The 24,696-nt window shown below is 32.5% G+C and overlaps 1 protein-coding gene across 1 annotated transcript in view; it reads left to right on the top strand.

Annotated features, from left to right (window-relative positions):
- LOC127882159 (uncharacterized) overlaps window positions 1-24,084 on the top strand; it is a 60,992-nt gene extending 36,908 nt beyond the window's left edge. The window contains exons 15-22 of the mRNA XM_052430636.1: window positions 14,774-14,824; window positions 15,985-16,032; window positions 16,422-16,457; window positions 18,563-18,613; window positions 18,811-18,858; window positions 19,582-19,626; window positions 20,246-20,293; window positions 20,501-24,084. Coding sequence (XP_052286596.1) covers window positions 14,774-14,824; window positions 15,985-16,032; window positions 16,422-16,457; window positions 18,563-18,613; window positions 18,811-18,858; window positions 19,582-19,626; window positions 20,246-20,293; window positions 20,501-20,524 — 351 coding nt within the window. The 3' untranslated portion in view covers window positions 20,525-24,084. The remainder of the gene's footprint in view (window positions 1-14,773; window positions 14,825-15,984; window positions 16,033-16,421; window positions 16,458-18,562; window positions 18,614-18,810; window positions 18,859-19,581; window positions 19,627-20,245; window positions 20,294-20,500) is intronic.
- Window positions 24,085-24,696: the final 612 nt, after the last annotated feature.

Here is a 24,696-nt window from a genome sequence, read left to right as displayed (position 1 = left end):
TTGCTGTTTAACGTCAAATTTGGCCTTTCAACGAACTTCTTAAAAGCCCATTAAATTTTAATGAAGAAGTTTCCCGCTTGTAGGTCCGAATGAATTAAATCAAATTTTGCAATTGGCAATTTGATAGAAATCCCCATAAAACATTGCACATAGCTTTCTGCAATAAACAGGCCACATTGAACGCATTCACGATATCCAACAGCTCTCTTTGCAAAGACCTATCTAGTGTTTCTTGGCCGTGTAAGATCTATAATTAGAACATCGTCACCTAAACATCTACTAATAGAAGAGCATATTTTGGGGAAACAAATTCAATAAGAGTATAAAACGTCCACGATCAATAATGTGTAGTTTGTTAAAGATATCACGGCAGTAAAAACATAGCACTTTAAAGAGACCACAATCTGGTACATTTGGTCAATTGTTGCGTCCGTGGCGGACAATACATTTTTAAAAAGAAAGCGTACAAAAAAGCAAACACAAAGTTCTTCGTAAGCTTGTTTTAATCTTAAAAACACATAATCGACAGTCATTCCAGTCAAATACAATACTAACAGTCAGCACTCTAGAGATCAAAATTGCGGATATAAATATTTAATTCAGGGATATCAAGTGTATCAAGTTCGAATTCCGGAAAAAATAGCCGGTAGTCTGGGGCATTAGGTCCCTTACAGGGATAAAAGGTAAATCCCCGCCCGAGCCGTAGCTAACTGATTTATTGTAGTCTTTCTAGTTGCAATTTCTGGTGAGTACAATGCGGAATATTACGGATATTTGCAACATGTCGAAGATTTTCGGAAAGTAGCGAAGAGAGAAAATTTAGTGAAAGATGCAAATGTGTCTTATTTATTTTTTGCTGTGTCTTCAATGTATCTTATTTATATGTGACTGCGTGCTTATTTTTTTTTCAAGAAATGAAAGATGCAAATGTGTCTTATTTTAATTTTATCCATGTCTTAAATGTGGCTTATTTATATAAGATATTATGATATACTGCCAGTGTCATGCAAAAAAGGATCTAATTTCTTAATATCCACATTCACGCTTTGTTCTTTATTAGCACCGTCTTTAATTAGGCTATCTATTTAAAGTACAGATTACTGTGAACTTAATAATTGTGCAACGGTGATGTTGATCCATTATCGTTGTTAATTTAAAATGTAGACAACAAGTTAGCAATTAATGAAATCAGTTATTTTGGAAGTAAATCTAATTTTTTCTGTACAGTAGCCAGGTGGATGTGTATTGAGCGGATAAGATAGGGATCACCACAACAAGTTTCTAATACACAGTATAGACTTCCCCTATTATTATTAATTACCTGATTGGAACAAATAAAGTGTTAAAGATCATTTCATGTGAAAAGCAGGATTTCTGACATAATTTCAATCGTTTTGCTTTTATACACAATTTCATGGAACAATGAATATATTGGCGCGATGGAACACAATTTATAAATCAAGCTGACAGTATAGTATCATTTTTTAATTATGTGTAATTTAATTCGCATCTCTCCCTTAACTCGTTCAATGACACGTGAACTTATATCAATTATAAAACATCACGTGCATCATTAAATATTTTTTTTAATTATGAAAACATATATGTTCTACATGGTTTTGTTTAGTTTTTTTTCTCAACCAGAAAGACATTATAAAACATTGTTATATATAAAGCGCTTTACTTTTCTACATTACATAAAGATATATCGATTTTTTTGTTAAGTGTACGTGCTTGACATATTTATAAAAAGGCAGTGTTTATTTTGTAATAAAATCGAAAATTGACATTTAATTTGATGCAATCCACATTGTTTAGCGGCCAAGCGCAGTATTCCGCTCTCGGCGGCCGATGGTGTATTGCAATATATACAATGAAAAGCTGGGTTTCTGACATAATTTCAATCGTTTTGTTGACGCGGAAGTGCTTTTTGGTGGCCAAAAATACTATTGTTCCCTTTATTTAAACCTAAATCAGTATTTTTTACACTTGAAGGTTTGTACAGCGGTGATTTCGGTACCGGCGCGGGTTTATGTGCTTGTTAAGAATTACCGAAATCCCCGCTAAGAGGCAACATATTATCCTGATTTATGCTTTGATTAAACATTGATAACTAAATTGCAAAAGTGTATAGCATATTGTGAATAAGGTAGTACGATATCATTTGTTTCACCAGATTTGTTTGGAAAATACTTTCTGAAGACTTATTATTACTATGTCATGTTATATTTACATATACTTTTGTGTAACCAATGTTTTAAATGTACATTTTACCTTTTTTACATTCGTTTACACATTTTTCACATTAATAAACTATTTAATAATGGAAAAAATATTCTGACAAGAGTGTTTAAATGATTAACACTAATATGATTGTGTACAAATCAACATTAATGCAAAGCCAAAACCCAAACATAATGACATATAGACCCTTTAAGGCTTAATATGGGGGATTGGCGTAAACATGGGTGATTTCGGCTCTGGGCGTACGAATGTAGCAGTACCGAAATCCCCGCTAATTATTTTCCAAAAGAAGTAACCGAATGGGAGATAATACGTGTCACTGGTTGCTAATGAAAAAAAACACTATAATAATTTTGTTGACACTTGAAGGTTTGTACAGCAGGATTTCGGTACCGGCGCGCGTTTAAGTTCTAGTGTAGAATTACCGAAATCCCCACTGAGAGGCAACTTAATGCTGTCAAGAGTGCTTAATAATTAAAATTAATATCATTTTTTTGCACCTTAACATTCATGTGAAGTCAAAAACCATTCATACCGATGACCTATTGACCCTTTAAGGCGTAAATATGGGAATTTCGGTACTAGGCGGGCGAATGTAGAATTACCGAAATCCCCTTTTCATCATCGCACATTAGTGTAACATAAATTTTAACACAATATATGTAGGGAAACTCATATGATTCGCGTAATGTGAAAATGATTATTATGCTATAATTCGACCACGAAACTTGACGTGACTTAAAACCGGACATTATGGAATGGAGCTACGCTTGCCGTATTTGACATAAGACCCATTTTCGCAAATTATCTTATCAATGCTTATATGAATTTGATTGCTATAATCTAATGCGTATTCGACACGGAATTATTGTCAAGGTTTTTCATTTTGTCAATATTTATCATAGCAGGGGACATTGCTGACATCAATATGGATACTGTTTTCATTTTCTGTCGAGAAATGATATGACTTATTATCAAGATTATTTTATAGTACGGTAGCGTTCTCTTCACAAGTGAGATTTATTTGTACTGGTAAATTGCTCTTATACTCACCATTCGGACTCGACGATCGGCTCGAATAAAAATGTTAGTCGCTTAAAAGTACAAATTCATCATATTGAGCACGATTATTATTATTATTATTATTATTATTATTATTATTATTATAATTATTATTATTATATAGCTTTTAGAAACTTATACCTTAAAAAAAATCCCATTGGAAAAAAAAATCCCATGGGAAAAAAAATCCCATGGGACAAAAAAATCCCATGGGACAAAAAAATCCCATGGGATTTTTTTATTATTTTAAAACACGATATAACGCGTTGAAATCGCGAGAAATGCTCATCATTTGTTAAAAGGTAGTGTTTCTGAAGGTTACATGAATAAATCTCTAAAAATCAGAAAAAAATCCCATGGGATTTTTTTTTCCCATAAAAAAATGGGATTTTTTTTCTATCAAAGTAAATTGAACGAAAATAAGCACAAATGCTTTAACAATGCTTAAAATCGATAACTAAGCACACACGAACGTGTTTTATGTTTTTGAAAATCCCATGGGATGTTTTCTCCCATAAAAAAAGCTGGAGAAAAATCCCATGGGAGAAACCAAAATTCCCATGGGATAATGAAAAATCCCATGGGATATTACAAAAATCCCATGGGAACCCCAACTTTGCAAATAAAGTTCATAGTGAAGAAAACGCATTTAACAAGCAAAAATAACCAATTATTAATCACAAGTTAGACTTTTATCTCATACTTTATCACAAATAAGCAAACCTTCAAGAAAAAGGGTACTTAAGTTTGCGAAATTTCGGTTTCGCAAAGTTTTTCCGGTGGCCGTTTATTACTATTTCTTATACCATACCCCTGCTATTTTATCCGGGTCATATCCAATAAACATTCAATAAAAGCATATTGGTTGAACAGACACGCGTATTTGTAATAACCTACGTCAAAACAAAGCATTTCTAAAAATGCTAATAATATCAAAGTACCAGACTTAGCGACAATTTAGATCGTACTCTTGATGTGTACGAATTTCACTGAAATTGTTTTATCTTACATCCGCTTACCATTTTGGTTTGGTTGCTATTTACAAGATTGAATGTTAATTTATGTTGGCATTTATTTGATGTGGGCCTGTGATACGTAACATCATTGTGGATGTAAAGGTGTGACACATTTGTAACATTATAAAGAAGTGAAACTCCAGCTGCTGGAGCAGTATTGAATTATTATCATAAACAATCAGTTGGTCCTTTATTTAAGGCAAGTAACCAATTGCCCAAACATTGCAAAACAGCACAATACAAAACAACATAAACACAAATAAGAATAAAGCTGGGGCCACCGCCTTGGAACGGTCAATGCAAAGCATTGGGGGTTTAAACCGGTTTTAGAGCGCTCAACCTCACACTTGGCCCAGCAATATTCATGTTACATTTAAGTGTAAATAAAAATTAACCTCATAGCATTGTAACTCAAATTAAACTATAATAAAAGGAAATTAAAACGCATTCAATTTAACTTTCATTTAATTACTGAATGGTAGGAAAGATACCAGAGCAAGAGAGTTACGACTTTTTGAGGCACGATGAATTGAAACTACTAACAAGTATCTACTACATTCCTTCTTTATAGAAAAATATTCAAAAATATAGCGTCATAAAGTTAATATTTCAGATCATCATCGCGCAAATACAGAAAGAAGCAGCAATAATGGGTGTTAAGGATCCATATTACATACCTTTGTTGTTTATGCGATTGCTAAAAAATAAATCTAATAAGAAACACCTATCAGAGATTAAATAAAATGAACATTGAACGATATAAAACCAATGACCTATGCATGAAGATAACAACAGTGAAAGTGGGTCGTATGACTTCTTCAGGGGTGTATACATATATGCGTTAACGATTCTCCAGTGCGAATTCACAATAAAACTATTGTCTTGTAAAAACCTGCAGCCACAGGAAACAACTTCACGCTGATTTATGCCATGTGCTTTAGACATGCGCCCGCGGTGTTTATGAAATATATGATATTGTAAAAAATGAGGTAAACTTTTTGGAGTTATGTGTCGTTTTATTTATTGTATTTATTAATTTACGTATATTAAAATTGTGTAATAAACAGACGCCTGTGAAATTCATGATTCAATGTACGATGTGTGTCTAAATGTAGTTTATCATGTAGATTTGTTACTACGACACAAAGACACAATTATGTTCAACAGAGACAAATGCCAATAATATCACTTAATGATTCCAAATTTTAAGAGAAGAAAGATATAGTTAATCGAAAACCATCAAGCACGTGTTTTTAAGTACATCAGCATCATATCCTTTTGATAAAAACGATTTAATTAAATTGAAAAGTTTAATATCAACATTTTCTTTAACATATTTTAATTTGCGGACACGCTTCAAAACATCTCCATAAAATGATGGATGGGAAATTCCATTATTTAAATGCCATTTTAAAGAAACATTATATATTTAGAAATTAAAACACCATACTTTGAGTAGAATGAAGCGAATTTACTTCTTAGGTTATGATACAAAAAGCCTTGTTTTAGCAATTTCTTTGTTAATATAAGATTACGATTATTAACATTAGGAAGGACCTTTAGGGATGTTGCCATCTAGGAACGGAAAATTCACAATATCAAAGTTAAAGTCGTCCCGTTTGTCGTATAAACTCGTTTTAATCATATTATTATTAATAGTAAAATGTAAGTCTAAATACGCAGCGTCTGTATTGGATTGAGACGATCTATTTAAGACTAGTTCGCTTGGGTAGATTTTGTGAATATATTGTTCAAATAATGGATTATCTAAATTAAGTATGTCATCAATGTATCTACTAGTACGGTTAAAACATTGAATCAAATCTACTTGTTCAGTTCTAACATAAATTCGCTTTCATAACAATATAAAATCAAAGTACTGACAGTACTAGTGTGACGATGCTTTTGAAGAGGATCTATTTAATTTTATCTACATCACCACAATTGTATATGAAGGTACGAACTTTTTGGGTAGGAAAAAAATGGTTACGAACATTTAGGGTACACAAATTATGCAAAAAAAATGGGTTGAAAAAAGATTTGGTTACGAAAAAAAAATTTGGGTAGGAAAAAAAAATTGGGTACGACAAAAATTAGGTACGAGCAAAAATTAGGTACGAAAAAAATTGGGTACGAAAAATGTAGGGTACGAAACAAAATGGGGGTACAGGGAAGTAGTATCCGTGGGGAACTTGATCCATTCAGCGAAACTGGGAGGCGGGTTACATTCTCGATCAAATATAACAAGAAATATCTTTAAGATATTCGACGTGTATTTTCTGTACCACTTATCTTAAAAAAACGTTATGCTACAGTAAAATGTTTGTGGGTTATAACATAACGTTTCAGCATATAAATTCAAAACTTGATATGCTCTTTAATTTCACCATGCTCTTTAATTTCACATGTTTATCATACCAAACTTTATATTTCGTTGTTTCCTTTCCTAAGTTAATGATGCTGTACGAACGTTATTTCACATGCCCATGTGCATGAACATATAATTTTTTAACTTTTGATTATTTTTTTTCTTTAATTGAATATGTGTGTTCGTTAAGTACAGCAAAAATTTCATGATGATTCCGGAAAGTAGGTATGAGCACATAGTCGTAAGAGCACTTGAATACGTGAGTTCGCCTATGAACACATGGTAAGGTTAACTAAATCTCCGCGATATGACCTAATATGTGTTTAAAACAGCAAACAATATCCAAAAAACGAATGAATAATCAAACATAGTATGTGTACTGATGTGGCTCTGTAATTTCTGTTTGAAAAGTTTATTAAATATGCAAAATGAGATAGCACGCATAAGAGCGAGTTTCTCAGATGTCACATGGCTATTATGCTGTTTATATACCATAGTCGCTACAACGTTTACAATTGGCAGGTTCGAAATAATTCGTTTTCTTTACACTCATGATCGCGTTGAAAGTTAACTATACACGTTTTATTTCGCAATTTATTTACTGAATCACGACAAATGTCAAATACAATACAGAAAATCCATAGTTGTTTCATTGATCTACAAACATATAATGAATTGAATATAACTGATTAAAAATTAACGTTTTCAAACTATTATAAAATCTTTTTCCAAGAATATGCTGTCCTATTTATAGCTGAGCTTCCTATACCTTTATCAATGATACTAAGCGAGGTATGCCGATTAGAAAAATCGAGCTATCTCAATCGGACTGGCTCGGTCTTTTACATAGGTCGCCATTGTGAAGAATTGTTTCATGGTATGATTCCTTAGACGAGCTGCTTCGCAGCATCGTCAAAAATGATTTCAGTAAAGTCTATCATTCATATGCATCAATTTTGTAAATATCAATATAAGTATACCACATGAAAACATTTTTGAAACAAGGGCTGTTTGTAAAACATGCATGCACCCCATATGGGCTGTCAGTTGTAGTGGCAGCCATTGTGTGAATACGTTTTTTGAAACTGAGACCTTGACCTTTGACCTTGTGACCTGAAAATCAATAGTGGTCATTTGCGAGTCATGATCAAGGTACCTATGAAGTTTCATGATCCTAGGCGTAAGCTTTCTTGTGTTATCATCCGGAAAACATTTTATTTTGTCAAGTCACCGTGAACTTGACCTTTGACCTAGTGACCTGAAAGTCAATACGTGTCATCTGCGAGTCATGATCAATGTACCTAAGAAGTTTTATGATTATAGGCGTAAGCATTCTTGAGTTATCATCCGGAAACCATTTTTCAAAATTGAGTCACTGTGACCATGACCTTTGACCTAGTGACCTGAAAATCATTAGGGGTCATCTGCGAGTCATGATCAATGTACCTATGATCCTAGGCATAAACGTTGTTGAGTTATCATCCGGAAACCATTTACTATTTCGGGTCACAGTGACATTGACCTTTGACCTAGTGACCTGAAATTCGATAGGGATCATCTGCGAGTCATGATCAATGTATCTATGAAGTTTCATGATCCTAGGCATAAGCGTTCTTGAGTTATCATCCTGAAAGCATTTTACTGTTTCGGGTCACCGTGACCTTGACCTTTGACCTAGTGACCTCAAAAGGGGTCATCTGCGAGTCATGACCAATGTATCTATGAAGTTTCATGATCCTAGGCATAAGCGTTCTTGAGTTATCATCCGGAAACCATTTTACTATTTCGGGTCACCGTGACCTTGATCTCTGACCTAGTGACCTGAAAATCTATAGAGTTCATCTGCGAGTCATGATCAATGTACCTATGAAGTTTCATGATCCTAGGCATAAGCGTTCTTGAGTTATCATCCGGAAACCGGTTTACTATTTCGGGTCACCGTGACCTTGACCTTTTACCTAGTGACCTCAAAATCAATAGTGTTCATCTGCGAGTCATGATCAATGTACACATGAAGTTTCATGATCCTAGGCATAAGCGTTCTTGAGTTATCATCAGGAAACCATTTTACTATTTCGGGTCACCATGACCTTGCTCTTTGACCTAGTGACCTCAAAATCAATATAGGTCATCTGCGAGTCATGATCAATGTCCCTATGAAGTTTCATGATCCTAGGCCTAAGCGTTCTTGAGTTATCATCCGGAAACCATCTGTTGGACGGACCAACTGACGGACTGAGCGACATGTGCTAAACAATATACCCCGAACAAGCCCCATAAGAAATGCAGCATAACACATTCTAAAAGTAAAAGACATCTGTGCAATGATATCTTTTCTTCAAATGGTAAGATGAACAAACAAGAGGACCTGAAAGGCCCAAAGTCGTTCACCTGAGATAACAAGATATTATTGGGACAAATATTGTGACCAAAATTCTTGAAGATCGGAAAATAAATGTAACCTCTCGGGTGTTAACAATGTTTTACTATAGCAATATAAGGATAAATGCCCCACCTCCTGGCAGCCATGTTTTTCAACCAATTGTAACCATTTTCGAACTGATCCAAGATATCATTGAGACTTATATTCTGGCCAAATTTTATGAAGATTGGAATATAAACGTGGCATCCTGCATTCTTGAGTTATCATCCGGAAACCATCTGGTGGACGGACATACGGACCGACATGTGCAAAACAATATACCCTCTCTTCTTCGAAGGGGGCCATAATAATACAGTAGAATGAACCAACACGGGAGGCAACTTGGTATGTCACAATTTGGCAGTGTATAAAAAGTGGTACTTATTTATCTCGCTAAACATGGGTCTAAATTACGTTTAAAAGCTATTTTCTGATTGGATGAAACAGTCCGAAATCATCCAATAAATAAAGTCGAGATATTTATATTGCGGAACATGCAATGCCATGCCGCATGCAAGCTATTTATAAAGTAAATATCGTAAATCAAAAAGTTTGTTATGTTTTTTTTCGCGGTCATAGACAGTGTTCCTGGCTGAAAACGATGCAATATTACTTGTAAATCATTCATGCATTAGTTTTTAGCAAGAAAGAGGTAGAATATTAGTGTAAAACATAATTTTTTTTATTTAAACTTGTGTCTGCTACAATTTAACGAGTGGTTACGGAAATTACCGATTGTACAGATGTATCGACAGACATATGCAAAACGAAAGAATAGCTTGCATATTTCAAGTTTTTCAGCCTTGAAATTACCTATTAATCAAATAAGAATCGAAATTATTAAAATATAAACCAGTAATGTTCATTAACACCAAAATCTTATGGCACAACCATCATGTTTTTGGAAACCGTGACGTATTGTTTTTCAGAAACCGACGATCGGTAATTTCCATAACCATATGGAAAATTTCATCACTGACAAGTTTCGTTTCTAATTTTTTTCTCAAATATTCTACCACAAAATTATAGTATACCATTACACAAATGAATGACAAGTAATAATTCCTTGATTTTGGGGAGGGACACTGTCTATAAATGCTAAAAAAAGCATAAAGGCTAAACTCAAGTGCATACAATATTGAAAAATAAATCATAATTCAAGTGTAGACAAGTGTTCGTTTTATCCGATATATTCATTCATCCACATTGCTCAGACACTCAATAATAATGGAAATTATTACGAATATCTGACAAAAACTTGCATTATTTATTTTTATCTTTAAACTTCCATTGTATAAATGTTTTTTTGATAAACGTCGTCAATTATTAATTGTATATAGATTTCTCTATAGTTTGAAAAACATTTAGGCAAATATTTCTCATGTAAGATAAAATGCAAATAATTAATAAAATATTCCCTTTTAATCAGTATGTTGGTTTATCGGTCAATAACAATATCACTTTGAACATTGAATTATTTAAATGATTCATAACACATATAACAGATTGATAGGAAGATATGAACAAATCAAGGTTGCTAGGTTGCCCGCCTAGAATGGTCCTGTTAGTATGGAAGTACTTGATATATAAATTTATTAGCCTGTCGGTGTTGTAAAGACATAAAATATTTTATGAATGTCTCAAAGCGTAGAATTATTTTGCATTTAGTAAAAGAAAGGCAACATATAACCCTTAAGAGGCTGACAAGAACTTGTGGCTGAATACGACTAAAAAGAAGCATTATGCTTCTTGAAAATAAAAGTAAACATCATTATATATGAATTTTCTTATCAAAAGTGTTATTTTTTGTGAATAGGGGAAATACATTTTCAAGAATAAACAATATAATTATAATTTTTTTGGCGAAGTGCATTATAGTATTATCATAGTACCAGTTTTGGTCTAAAAATCCAGTAACATTTTTTAAATATCATAACCCCTTGTTGCAAAAAAAAATCATGAAAAATAGAATTTTAAGAGTAACCTATTAAAATAAAATAAAAATTGCTTTATTAGACTCTAGATATTATTTTTGCAATCATTTTTCATCAATTACAAATGTTTAAAAAAAATTGTTTCATGCTACTCATGGTACCAGTTTTTTGTCGAAAATTAATTACATATTTTAAAAATGCGTTACCCCTTGTTGCCAAAAAATTCATAAAAAATATAATTTTCAAAGATATCCTTTAAAACAAAAAGAAAATGCCTTCTTAAACCTTAAATATTATTCCTTCAAGCATTTTACATCAATAATTATTTATGTTTGAAAAAATTATTGGTTCATGCTAAATACTGTTTGATATACTGTAAATAATGTAACTACACATCCAAGTAGTGAGTCCATCAAACTATTCCAACCGAAACACCTGGTGTGCCAAGGCACCAGCCGAAGTCAAATGCCTTCTGACTTAGTGCATTTTACTATTTATACTTTTATGCATTTGTATATGTTTGTAAAAAATGTATTATCTTAAATGACATCTTCTGCCCATGCATGTCCTAGATTTCAAAATCCAGGCCCTGGTCTGACACATTGGTAACATTAACGTTAAACTGTTACCAGGCTTCTGAATTTAATTAGCCAGGTCACAAGAAAAGGGCAGTCTAATCAGTATCCAATTAAACTATTTGTCATTGTCAGAAAACCGCTCTTAAGCAAACAGCTTTCAAGCAACTGCAGGCTGAACTGGATCTAAACTGGCCACAATCGTCTTAATGTCTCTTTTACTGGGATACAGTTCCTTTAACTTTAAAGAGATCTTTTCACGTTTTGGTAAATTTATTTTGGTTATTTTTAGGAAACAGTATTACTGGACATTTACCATGGTCTAATATAGCGATTATATGATTATAAAGCGTTGCAACGCGAAACGATTGAATAATTTGGAGAGTTATGTTGTTGTTGTTTAATTGTGTGAAACTACGAAGATTGCTAATATTAGGTATAAAATACGTCAACCATTTATACTTGGCAGAAAAGTCGAGCAGGCTAATGCGTTTTTACTCCAGGACTAAGGGGGTCGCTGGTTCAAGCCCTGTGGCGGACTACTTTTTTTAAAAGAATTTTATTCTGGATTTTTAACTGGAGCTTTTAAGATCCAATGTTTACATTTATCAATATAAAGCATTTAATGAATTACTTCAAAACATGTTAAAATCTGTGAAAAGGCCCCTTTAACATAATATCTACTCTTATAAATATGAGGTCGATAAACATGGACGAAACGGTAAATTACGTCTAATTACTTGGACTATGATATCAACTACTTAAATAGAAAGAAGAAAGAATTCATACAAACCAGTAATTTGAGTTAAGAGTTTGTTATCAATGTTGTATTTCAGGACAGCTTGGTGATATGCAAATTCCATATGAGCTGTTGATATCAGGTATCATAGCCATTCAATAAGTCGCAAAATGCTCGAACAAAATTTATAAAGCAAAATGTGACTTAAATTGATAACTAAAAATACCAGTATCATCAGTATGCCAGTTTTGCCTTGTCAATCTGTCGAGATCCAGAAAGTGCTTCATTTCACATTGAATATATCCTTCGAATTCCATTTATTGTTGCATTACTAAATAGCGAAACAAGCCAATTTAAGCTGTAAGAAAGTTTTGACATGAGTGTTATCAAGTCTCTCATGGGCGAAGTAATTGTTGTAGAAAGTGATCTATTCACATCGAATATATCCTTCGAATTCCATCCATTGTTGTCATTAGCGGAGATTTAGTGAATAAATAATTCATATATCATAAATGACAGCTTCTAAATAGCGAAACAAGCCAATTTATGCAGTAAGAAAGTTTTGGATCGAGACTTTCATGGGGGCGGCCATTGTTGAATGTTGAAACACGAACGACAACTCTGCTAGGAGAATCAACGAGCAATCTCCTACGCAGTGGCGTATGCCCAAGGGAAGTAACTGAAAAATCGAGTTATCTCAATCAGACTGGCTCGGTCTTTTACATAGGTCGCCATTGTGATTTTTTTTTGATGGTTATCATACCTTAGACGATGCCGTTTCAGCATCGTCAAAAATATTAGCTATAAGTGGGGCACAATTAGTACCCATAGGAACGCCAATAATTTGTTTAAATATGTAACCATTAAATTCAACAAACAAGTTATCCAGAAGAAAAGTAAGTGCTGTACAAAAGTCAAGACCAGTTCAAATGATGTAATTATCTTATATCTGATTAGTAAAAAAAGCTGCTTTAGTGTTTAAAGCTAGATATAAACAATTCTCTCTAGCAAAAGTTTTTTCAATCAAAGAAACAAGTTTGAATTTTATTAAAGCGTGAGGAAGCGTTGTATATAACGTAGAAAAATCATAAGTGCTTACTTGTGACACCTAATATTTTTTTCTTTTCAATTTTATCAATAACTTCTAAGGAGTTTTGTATTGACCAAAATAGGTTAATATTACTATTTTCATAAACTTTATTACAATATTTAGCTATATGATATCTAATAGCACTCAATGCAGAAGTAAGATACACTGATAATTGCTTGGTGGTACAAGACACTGAATTAGCGATAAAACGACTTTTATATGGCGTTTTATGTAATTTAGGTATCCAGTAAAGTGATGGCAATTTCCTGTCAGTAATATTGACTATTACATTTAATTTTTTGCATTCGGCAATATGGTCGGCAATAATTTCATTAGGTTGCTTATTGTAATCACAATATGATGTAGTTTGTGAAAGTTCTTGTGAAATAGTTTGAACATAAAACACTCGTCATATTATTATAACATTATTAGCAGCCTTATCAGCAGGAACTATGACGAATTTAGATTTAAAGTCTTCAAGCAATTTACAAAGATTTTGTCTATTAAATTTAGGTGAATGTGGTCAGGCCAAAGAATTTGTATCATAAAAATATATTTTATTCATCGCCATACTAACTATTTTTGTTTTCCAATCATTGAGTGCAGTAATTTCAGCATTTTCCTTCCTGCACCATTTAGTGCAATAATCCTGTAAGGATGTATGCCATTATATTCTGAATCATCAGCAATAAATTGCAAAATCAAGTGCAGTGTGTGATAATTGGTGCTTATGCACACAGTAACATAATTATAAACTTATGAGTTGTCGGGCCTCTCAGTAGAAATCAGATGTGTTTCGGATTTTCCTGAGCTAAAAGTGAAATGAAAGTTATTCCTCCCACCTCCCATTCTGTCCGTTTTGCGCCGCAATGCATTTTCCTTAACAGAAGAGCTATTTCCAATAGTCAAATTCTTGGGAGCCAAAGTCCGTCTTACTAGTAAACCGTTTGTGAAGGCTAACAACATTTTATAAAAGATGTGCTCTAGCAGTAAAATGAGTGTTTGTGTTTGTATTTATCATTTAAGTAAATTGTAACAAATGCCTATGCCGTATAGCCATGTTCAAGATGCACAGAAAATGAAAACGAAAATATAATGGCCATATACATTATATGTGTGTGTGTGTTCTATTGCTTAATCCAATATTGTAATAGTCAAAAACAAGATAAAACTCTAATCTAAAGAGCAAATAAACATTCACTCGAATATATAAAATTTATATTGCACTTTATACATTTTTATTTTAACACTGATTCTTTACGCTCGTCAATATTTATGTTTCGTTAATGAAATATCGTAGTTTGCAAATTCTTCACATTCTAGTTACCGGACGATGAACATATAATAATCACCGGAGAACAGAGATCATCACAGGTTTGGTTTTAGTTCTATATATTCCATCTCGTTAGCATATCTTTTTTATTTATACAACAATTATTATCACATCATAGGAAGCAAGATGAAATGCGAAAAGAAAATGCATTGTTGTTCATTTAACCATATGTAACCGAAAACGAAAATCTATCCTTTGCTTCTCAATACATATTTAATAATTACATCAATGTTCGTCAGATTGAACTCTAAAATGCGAGCTTCTTTGCAAGATTTTTAATGACGAAATAGATCGAAAACTTATTCATGGCTGTAACTTTGACATACTATTTATTCGAACATCATTAACTGCGAGTACTCATGCAGGATGACGACCAACGATTGGTTTCCTTCCTTGTCTTAAAATTGTCGCGTTAAAATGAAATGCATACACAATAAGAACATACATATGCATATAATTATTAATATGCTTGAATTCGTATAGAAATTACATATGTATTTTGACAAGAACAAACACGTATAGTTGGTTGAGCGTTTTATATCTCGAACACTTTTTTAAAAAAAGAATTTTACAAAGGATTCAAGTGGTCGATATTTCAAATACAAAATTATAAATTAAAATTAGATAATTATTTCATCTCAATATATAAACCATAATACAAAATAAAACATATAACTTGTGTTGCGAGGGCGAACATCAATTATTTATAACTATTAAGTGGTTACCTAGTATTTTGCGTTTTAAAGTAGTACAAACTTTGTGTTGCTTAGAACAAATAACTTATACGTAACCCTGAGTTATTTACGAAACCGTTAAAGTAATTGTGATTAGTTAATATGTGACTTTTTAAAACTTATTAAGTGATAAATTTATGGCAGGTATGAGATATACATATTTGTTTTTTTAACTCTCATGATGTTAGTTATTTATTGTCTGCAGTCTTGGGTTAAAAGTTTTAGTTGGATTTATGCCTACGTTATATTCGTTTAGATAAAACATATATATTGCAATTATTTATGTTTGTTTCTATAAGTACAAATATTTCACTTACAATTTCATTTATTGTGTCAGGCATGTAATGCCTAAATATTTAGACAGTAAATGCATGACACCAGAAAAATAACTGTTCTCGGTGTAATAATTTAATGACACTGTGTAACGTATGTTCACATATTTGATTGGTTGCATATCTGATTAACAGATACCAGATGGGAACTCAGTACAATCCGTCGCACAAAGCTTAACGACTGTAAGTAACATTGTTTTGGGTATAAACAGTAATAGCATGTTTGTGTCAGGGGTAAATTACAAAGTGCTCAAAACAAACTCATTTTTGGTTTGAAGGGGGCTAAGTTTACTTTACCCAGACACATTCCTACACTATTTATAACATTGTACCAAACTAATGTAATGTATAATTAAAATCAGCCATCTATACATGTCTATATATGTAAAGCAACCATCCATCGATATTTTAAACAATACAAATTGAATGCTGTTCTTATTCTGGAACGATGCGTGCTCACCTTTACGTCATTGTTACATTTTAGCAAATACCAATACTACTTTAATGCTAGTATCTTATCAGTGCTTAACGTTTCATTTGAAAAAAAACGTGTATTTTTTCATTTTATTTAGGTCGAAGTTCACATTCCAGACCCTCGTGATGTAAAGGTATATTTTCAGATTACTTATTAAATTCCTAATGATCGTTTTTCGGCTTTGGACGTTTTTTTAATATACCAGCTGCTGATGCCCCGCTATTTGGCGAACAGTGTTTACTATTTGATGAAGTAGGATGTACACACTCATTTTAAATGTTCATCCAAGAGCCAATTGTCATTCCATGAATATGTGCACCTAGATTAAACATCACATGCTTATAAGAATTATAAAACAAATAGTTTCGATAAAACCCTTAACAAGTATCTTAAACATAAATATACGGCTGTCATTAGACGTGTTTTAACGTTTCAATCAAACTATTTTAACGAATGCTAAATTTACAAAAACATAACAAATAATATGTGTTGAAACAATAGTTAGAATGCGATTGAAATGCAAACTCCATCTTATTCGTTTATTCTCTTTCATAGATATGCGTTGCAAATGCTGCACATTATTTTAAGAATAAATTAAATATAATAAACATCAGTTCCATCAAAACAAAATAATCTCTTTTTATGATGATTAAACGTAATCCCCACAAACACGACTGCCTTTATTTAACATGCTATTCATAACAATTTGTAGGGTAAATTTCAAAAGAGATACCGATCATAAATGTGTTCAGCATGAATTTGCTTTAAAAAAACAAAGACCGTATGTCACATCAAGAGGTGTTCCGTTGAGTTTAAAATAAATATAAATTGTCAAATTTTAATGGAAAGTTAAAGTTAACGAGTTGAATACGTTAACCCGGTTCGTTAATAAATTTACTGCAAATTAACGTGGTATAAATATAAAGCACGACTATATATTGATACACCAAAACTAAGAGTACTTTGGTCAATACAAAGGTTAAATGTCACAATACATGTATATTGGTCATAGACCCTTTTTCAATCTCGTTCATAAGCGACAAAATTTCAATTACTAGTACCTTTATGAGGGAGGTAATGTCCTGCTCGAAATATATTTCCCTTGATAAGAAAATTGCACTTGCTTGTTCAATACATTAGTAATACATATATCCAAACAATATATTTATAAACGTATTATTTTGTTAATTTTAAGAACTAAAAAATGAATGCCATATTAAACTTTCAAAGGTACGTTCCTATTATAAATTTTGGAATTAAGACAATGGAACATCGGTACAAAGATCGAAAATACGCGAACACGATGCCTTGTTGAAACATACGTGCCGAGATTCCAAATCGTTATAGCTTGACCTTACATCGTATTCGGGCTTTCTCGATTATAATTATCGCTTTGTTGCATCGTGTTTTCACAAGATTGAAGTTAGCCAGTATATCAGAATTCTATAAATAATTTTCATATCTTTAACTAATGATTGAAAGTTTTTTTTTACCAAGGTGCCGTAATTTACATTTCTTTGTTTCGATGGAGGTACATTCTAGTATGACGATGCATATTCATATACCCATATACAACTGATTTGTTAGCTGCATATATAAACCTACTACGAATACATATCATTGTTTTCCTGGCGCTTGCGTGATATACTACCGTGGGGACTGCTCAGCGTAAAGCGGTTTTCTCGGCAGAATATGTATATACATGTACATGTTTTACCCAAAGACATGCCTACAAGTTTTTACGATCAGTATCACTATCCGCAAGTTATTTCATATTAACGGTAATATACGTGAATATATGCGTACATGCGTTTTGAATGGGCAGCAAACAATGCTGTCTCATGCAAGTCTAAAGATTGGACCACATGGAAGCGTCAATCAATGTTATAAAATAATGCGTTATATATTTAGATCCTAACAGTTAGGAGGACGCGTAACATTAATTCATATTTGTTTGGCATAAATGAGAGCACCCTTGTCTTGCATAATTCTTTTATAAGGTATTTCAGTTCAAAGACGATAATGACAACTATTTACGGGTAAAATATTGTGTTGTCGTTTTTCTGTTCGCCGTACTGCAAGTTTGTATTAATATTTTTCTGTAAAATGTTATCACGTGGGTTTTATAATATTTTGTTTCGTTTACTGTTTTTTGTCTGTAACATGTGTATTGCCAAACCCAATTATATAATAAATGTCATAATGTGAATATATATGTTACTGGTGATTATATTGTAGAGAGGATATGACGATTTCTCCGAAATAACAGCTCTGAAACACTCCGATGTTGTAAGTGAAAGCGTTAATATGTTGTTTTTCTTTTCGATGTACTGCAAGTTTGTATTATAAGTTTTCAGTTAAATGTTATCACGAGGGTTTTATAATATTGTGTTCGTTTATTTATTTGTTTGTAACATGTTAATTGTCAACCCCATCATATAATATATGTCATTATGTGAACAGTGTTACTGGTGATTATATTGTAGAGAGTGCATGACGATGTCGAAATGACAACTCTGAAACGCTTAGCTGCTGTAAGTTGTAGAGTTAAAATATTTTGTGTTGTGATATTTTGTTATCCCATCAATATGCACGAAACAACACCACGTCTGATAAATGAGTTTTTGTCATAGTGTAGCTCAATCAACTTGTTTCCGACACTAATTTGTATTTTGTATTTAAGTTTTTGCTTGACCGATCATTCCAACATGCAAACGTTTGGTCAGACAACGTTTACTAGTCTCTTAACGGATTGAGGTCTAAGGATAATCTCATCGACAATACAACCATTATGTATCACTTCGTATTTTGTCATCGGCTACTTTAATTTTAAATAAAATATGTTAATGAACCCTTATTTCTTATAATAGATGTTTTATTACTTGTGTTGCATGTACATTACAATGTCGGTTTCATGATGGTCAACCAAGCAACCATCTTACACTACCGAAACAGCTCATGTAAAGCAATTTAATGAGAACTTAAAATAGCAAATTAATCATTGTAAATATGTGAAACGCATATGAAGAGAAAGATCAGTTACCAATATAAATATTAACGACCATATATGTTTTGAATTGACCGTTCAAAGGCGATGACTAGGGAATGAATCCTTTAGCACGTGTTTTGATTGATTTCCGAATTCGGATTCTATACGCTGACGGTAACAAGAAATACTCTCATAACATTACTTCTGGAGTTTTATTATAATAATATTTATATGTTTAAACAAAATGCAACATTATATATTTACATAGCCGGCTCAACATTATTCGGTTGAAGATGAATGTGGAAGCACGGAGGTATGTTTAAAGTTACTATGGCATTGTTGAACAATCGTTTGAATTATGAATCGTACAATTCGTTTTAACATTACTATCAGAAATGAACATAATCAATGATAAAAGCAATGTGTTTGTCGATACGGATAATCAGATGGGCCCAACCAGTAAATATGTATTGTCAATTGTTATCATACCCCCTGTGTACTGTATGATTTATACCGCATACTTATCGGCTATGCGTCAACAATTATTTGAACTACATGTATTTATCGAACATACTCTATAAACAATTACCCGACATTGGTACCCATATAAACAAGTGTCGCTCTCATAACTTTTCATAACATTTTTCACTGAAGTTAACTGAATAAACTTACGGATAAGAGACGCGTGTGTAGTTCGCCGCACTAATAACTGAGTTAGCCAAGCTGACAATGACCATTCGTCAATTCGAACAAAACACGTATTTTATAAGTTGTTAATATTTTATTCGTATCACATGAAGAAATAGTCAGTGCAGTTATTTCTTTGTTTACTTAGATATTATATATTAGATGGCATGTGGTAAAACCGGTAAATTGTGTGTGTCTGTTATATAGAAAATTCCCCATTGTAAGTACCAATCGTATTTTTAAAGGTTACCGCAGTCAATCAATCTCCAACAGAGGAGGATCTTGTTTATCTGGTAAATATAGGATTCTAATGTGTTCTTGTGTAAGAGCGATACATGGCTATATTTCATCAGAATTTTGTTCTATAAACAATCGACCGCTCTTCTCTTTCAGTTTAAGCATGTAATAATTTGTAATAAATAAATGCGAAATGTGTACTACCTTTGTTTATCATATTATTGTTTGCACGTTTACTTTAACATATATTATTTAAATTGCAGGAGACTCAGGAGACTCAGTTGTGACATGCAACAGACAGCGTCTCGAGAGCAAAACACAAACACACACACACACACACATACACACACAATTAAATCTGAAATAACAGGACGCTGTCGAGACGGTTTCGATTCGCTGTCCTGCGATTTGGAAATCAAAAAATAATTTAATCCTTCATCGTATAAACAAAATATGAATTTTGAGCTTCGTGTTTCAGACTTTTTCTCGATGTTGAGTGCGCTATTTGTTCAAGATCACATATCTTCTTAAGATCACAAGATGTTCTAAAACATTTGACAATCCCGACATTTACTTTTGCCTTATGCAGTTTTACATTTTCCCAGTGGATCACTGTAAATCGACAGTTCAACAATTTATATATCGTAACTCTTATTTAAATGATGTCCTTATAAAACAGAGGATTTTGACGCGAAAGCCTTTTTCATCGTCTTCGAATATGATCATGTTTTTATTCGTACCTTTATCGGCACTTGTTTCAATCAGCATGTGTCTTCAGATATGACAAATTACCTATTGACACCAAACTTAGAATCTTTTAATATAAATACCGCATGCATACTTTATCAAACATTACCGCCATTACCTCCTCTATTATAAATAATAGGATGATCGAAGAATTAATCAGGACAACATAAGATAAATTACATATTTTGTATACTCGCTGGACGCATTTTATGTTCAATAAGTACACCTGATTAATTTGACGGTTTACCGTCCCATATAAAATTAAATATTTCTGATTTTATATCTTCAATAATATCATTTGGTGGGTTTGGGAGAACTGTTAGTGTATACATTATTTTAGGGAGTGCAAACGTTTTTAACACGTTTGTTTTCCGATTAGTGTAAGTTTACGATGCTGCCATGATTTTAGACAATTTTTGAATTTTTGTAATTTAGGCAATGTGTTTTTTAGAAATTTGTCATTTTCATTGTTTGTAAAGGTAATTCCTAACGATGTTGCTTTATATGATGTCCAGTTGAATTTCATTTCTTTTTTAAGATGAATATTGCTTTGTTTAAAATTTACCTACTCGTAGCACAGTGCATTTACTTGTGTTTAGTTTAAGACCCGATGCCATTCCAAAAAGGGTAAGCGATTCTATACTATTATCGAATGAGTCACTACTGTCATTTAAAAATATGTTGCATCGTCAGCATATAGGGACTGTTTAATTTCTTCGTCAGGTTCTAGCGATATTCCTTTTATATGTGTATTTGATTGGATATAGTGTGATAGATACTCGATGCATATAATAAATAGCGAGATGAAAGTGGACATCCTTGTCTTACTCCTTGTTTGATGTTAAAACTGTTTGAGAAAAAGCCATTATTGATTATTATACTGTTAATATCGGTATAAAATAGTTCAACCCATTTAATTAGACTTTCACCAAAATTAATATTTTCTAAGCAGGAGAACATAAACGAATGGTCTGGTGAATCGAAAGCCTTTTCGAAGCCTGCAAAGAAAATTAGGCCTGAATTTTTTGGTTGGTTGAAATAATTTATGCATTCTTGTATCAGACGTAGGTTTTCACCAATGTAACGTCCTTAAATGAAACCAGATTGAGATCTTGAAATGATTAAGGGTAATATTTTTTAAATTCTGTTTGATATACTTTTAGTTGCAATTTTATAATCATTGTTCAGTAAACTAATCGGACGCCAGTTTGATAAGGATTCTAAGTTTTTTTCCATGTTTTGGAATGAGTGATATTATACCTTGTTTTTGTAACGAAGTTAAGTTTTCGTTGTTAAATGAATAGTTAAGTGAATTAATTAAATGTATTTTAATATCATTCCAGAATATTTTATAAAATTCGATTGTGATACTAACAGATCCCGGACTTTTGTTATTTTGCATTTCTTTTAGTGCTTATCCACATTCATATTCATTAAGTAATCCGTTGCACAGTAGTTTTTCTTCTTGATGTAAAGCAAGATGTGTGTTTTTAAAAAGGGTGTTATTTCTAGTATTTGAGTTCTGTTTGTTATATCTTCGCCATTGACTACTTATTTGTGTACAGCTTTTGTGTTCACTTGTACGTTTTTCGATGTTTGCGAAGCATTTTGTATTGTTTTCATTGTGCTCAACATGCTGTGCACGTGCTCGTAGTATTATTCCATTGAGATGTATATGATAAATTCCTTCTAATACTTGTTTTTTTATGTTATTTCATTTTCAATGGTTTTGGTATCTTTTATGTTTGTTTCATGTAATTGCTTTTCAAGTGTTTCAATGATTTTGATGGTTTCAGATTCAAGTTTGTATGTTTCTTTTTGTTTAAATGATGTGTATCTTATTGTTGTGGTACGTATGTTTCCTTTAATTACTTCCCATAAGGTGTTTAGGTTCGCATCTTTATTATTTTGAACTGCATTGAATATTTCTTGTTTTATTTGCGTGTGATATTGTGTTTCTAATAAGATGCTGTTATTGTCCCCTACCGGAGAAACCGGAGGAGACTTATGGTTTGCGCTCTGTGTGTCCGTCAGAGTGTCAATCAGTCAATCAGTCAGTCAGTCAGTCTGTCACACTTTTCTGGATCCTGCGATAACTTTAAAAGTTCTTAATTTTGTTCATGAAACTTGAAACATGGATAGATGGCAAAATGGAGATTATGCACGTCGTTTCATTTTGTTCCTACGTCAAAAATTCTGGTTGCTATGGCAACAAATAGAAAAAAATATGACAACGGTGGAGTTTCATCAGTAGGGGACAATATTGCTTGACAATAGTCTTGTTAATTTTAAAGTATCATGGGCCTGTTTTTGGTTGTGTTGTGTGTAGGTCAAGTTCAACTAGAGAGTGGTCAGTCATAAATCCTGGTTTTATGCTACATTTGTCTATAATGTTGCAAAGCGACTCAGATATTAAAAAAATAGTGTATTCTACAAAATATTGTTGGTTTTGTGTTTGAGTGCCAGGTGACTTTGCTTTCGTTTGGGTATACTGTACGCCAGATATCTATCATATTGTAGTTTTCAATTATGTTATTTAAAATGTTTCTATTTTTAGGATGAGTATAAACGTTTCCCTTCTTTTTATCTAATAATAGGTTAAGAACATCAGTGAAATCACCACCGACTATAATGTTTGTATCTTGGTTATTAATTAAAAAGGTTTGTAATGTTTCGTAAAATGTGGAATCATCTATGTTAGGGCCGTAAACGTTGATAAATGTTAATTGTGTTTCGTGTATTTTGATATCTTTACTTGCGTGTCTGCCAATTATTATTTCGTTAAAGTTATCGACTGTGATCCCTATATTATTTTTTATCAGAAAGGCAATGCCTTGTTTATTAGTATGTTGTCCACTGAGGTAGATATCTCCGTCCCATTCATCTTTTTAGGTTTGTGCTAAAGTTTGTGTCAAGTGACTTTCTTGTAATACGCATATGGGTTTTTTTCACACCAATTATTGTTTTCATAAATGATATGTACCATGATTAATGCAGAAACATTTCGTGAAACAAATATGCAAATTGTGTGTATTTTAAACATAATTTATTATATGCAAAATGTATTAAATTACGATGGAAATAAAAAATGAAATGACAATTTTTTGTGATACTATACTAGTTTGTTAGTCTCGTGGCATCTACAAGCACTAAATACAATATAAATGACTGTTTTAATTGAAACCACAACGCTTAAAAGTTATATATTTGAAGTGTGTCAATGTAAACTCTTAGTTGTTCAATATATTTCAATGAGGGCAAAACTTAGTTTGATTGAATAATTATACAATGGCACACATGTTTCTCATTTGTTGTGTAAGATCAAATAATAGTACTTCCAAAATTATGATCATGGAGAAAACACTGGTCGCGGCCCTAGATTGAATGACTTTTTCCGCATAATGACTTTAGACATATTATTCTTTGAAACTGCAATGATATTTCACATACTATAGCGGTCCTCTAACCAAACTGTGTGTGGTTCTTTCATCGCTTAAATGTGACCAAGCCGCGTGGACTACCCTATCAATGTACACTTTGTTAGCAGGTTCACCTCTGCAATGAAGCTGAAAACTGCGAATTGATTCATATTAAGCATGAAATGTTGAACAGTGGTTACCTAAAACGTCAAACGCTCGACGACGCATCGGGGTAGTGATCTTTCAATCGGTTTCAAGTTCTCAAGTATACAAGAAACGATTGAAGATCAGTT

This window comes from Dreissena polymorpha, chromosome 5, assembly GCF_020536995.1.
Source record: "Dreissena polymorpha isolate Duluth1 chromosome 5, UMN_Dpol_1.0, whole genome shotgun sequence".
NCBI classification, from domain to species: domain Eukaryota; kingdom Metazoa; phylum Mollusca; class Bivalvia; order Myida; family Dreissenidae; genus Dreissena; species Dreissena polymorpha.
Note: the sequence above shows the minus strand (reverse complement) of the source record. Positions and strands in the feature narration are given on the sequence as shown.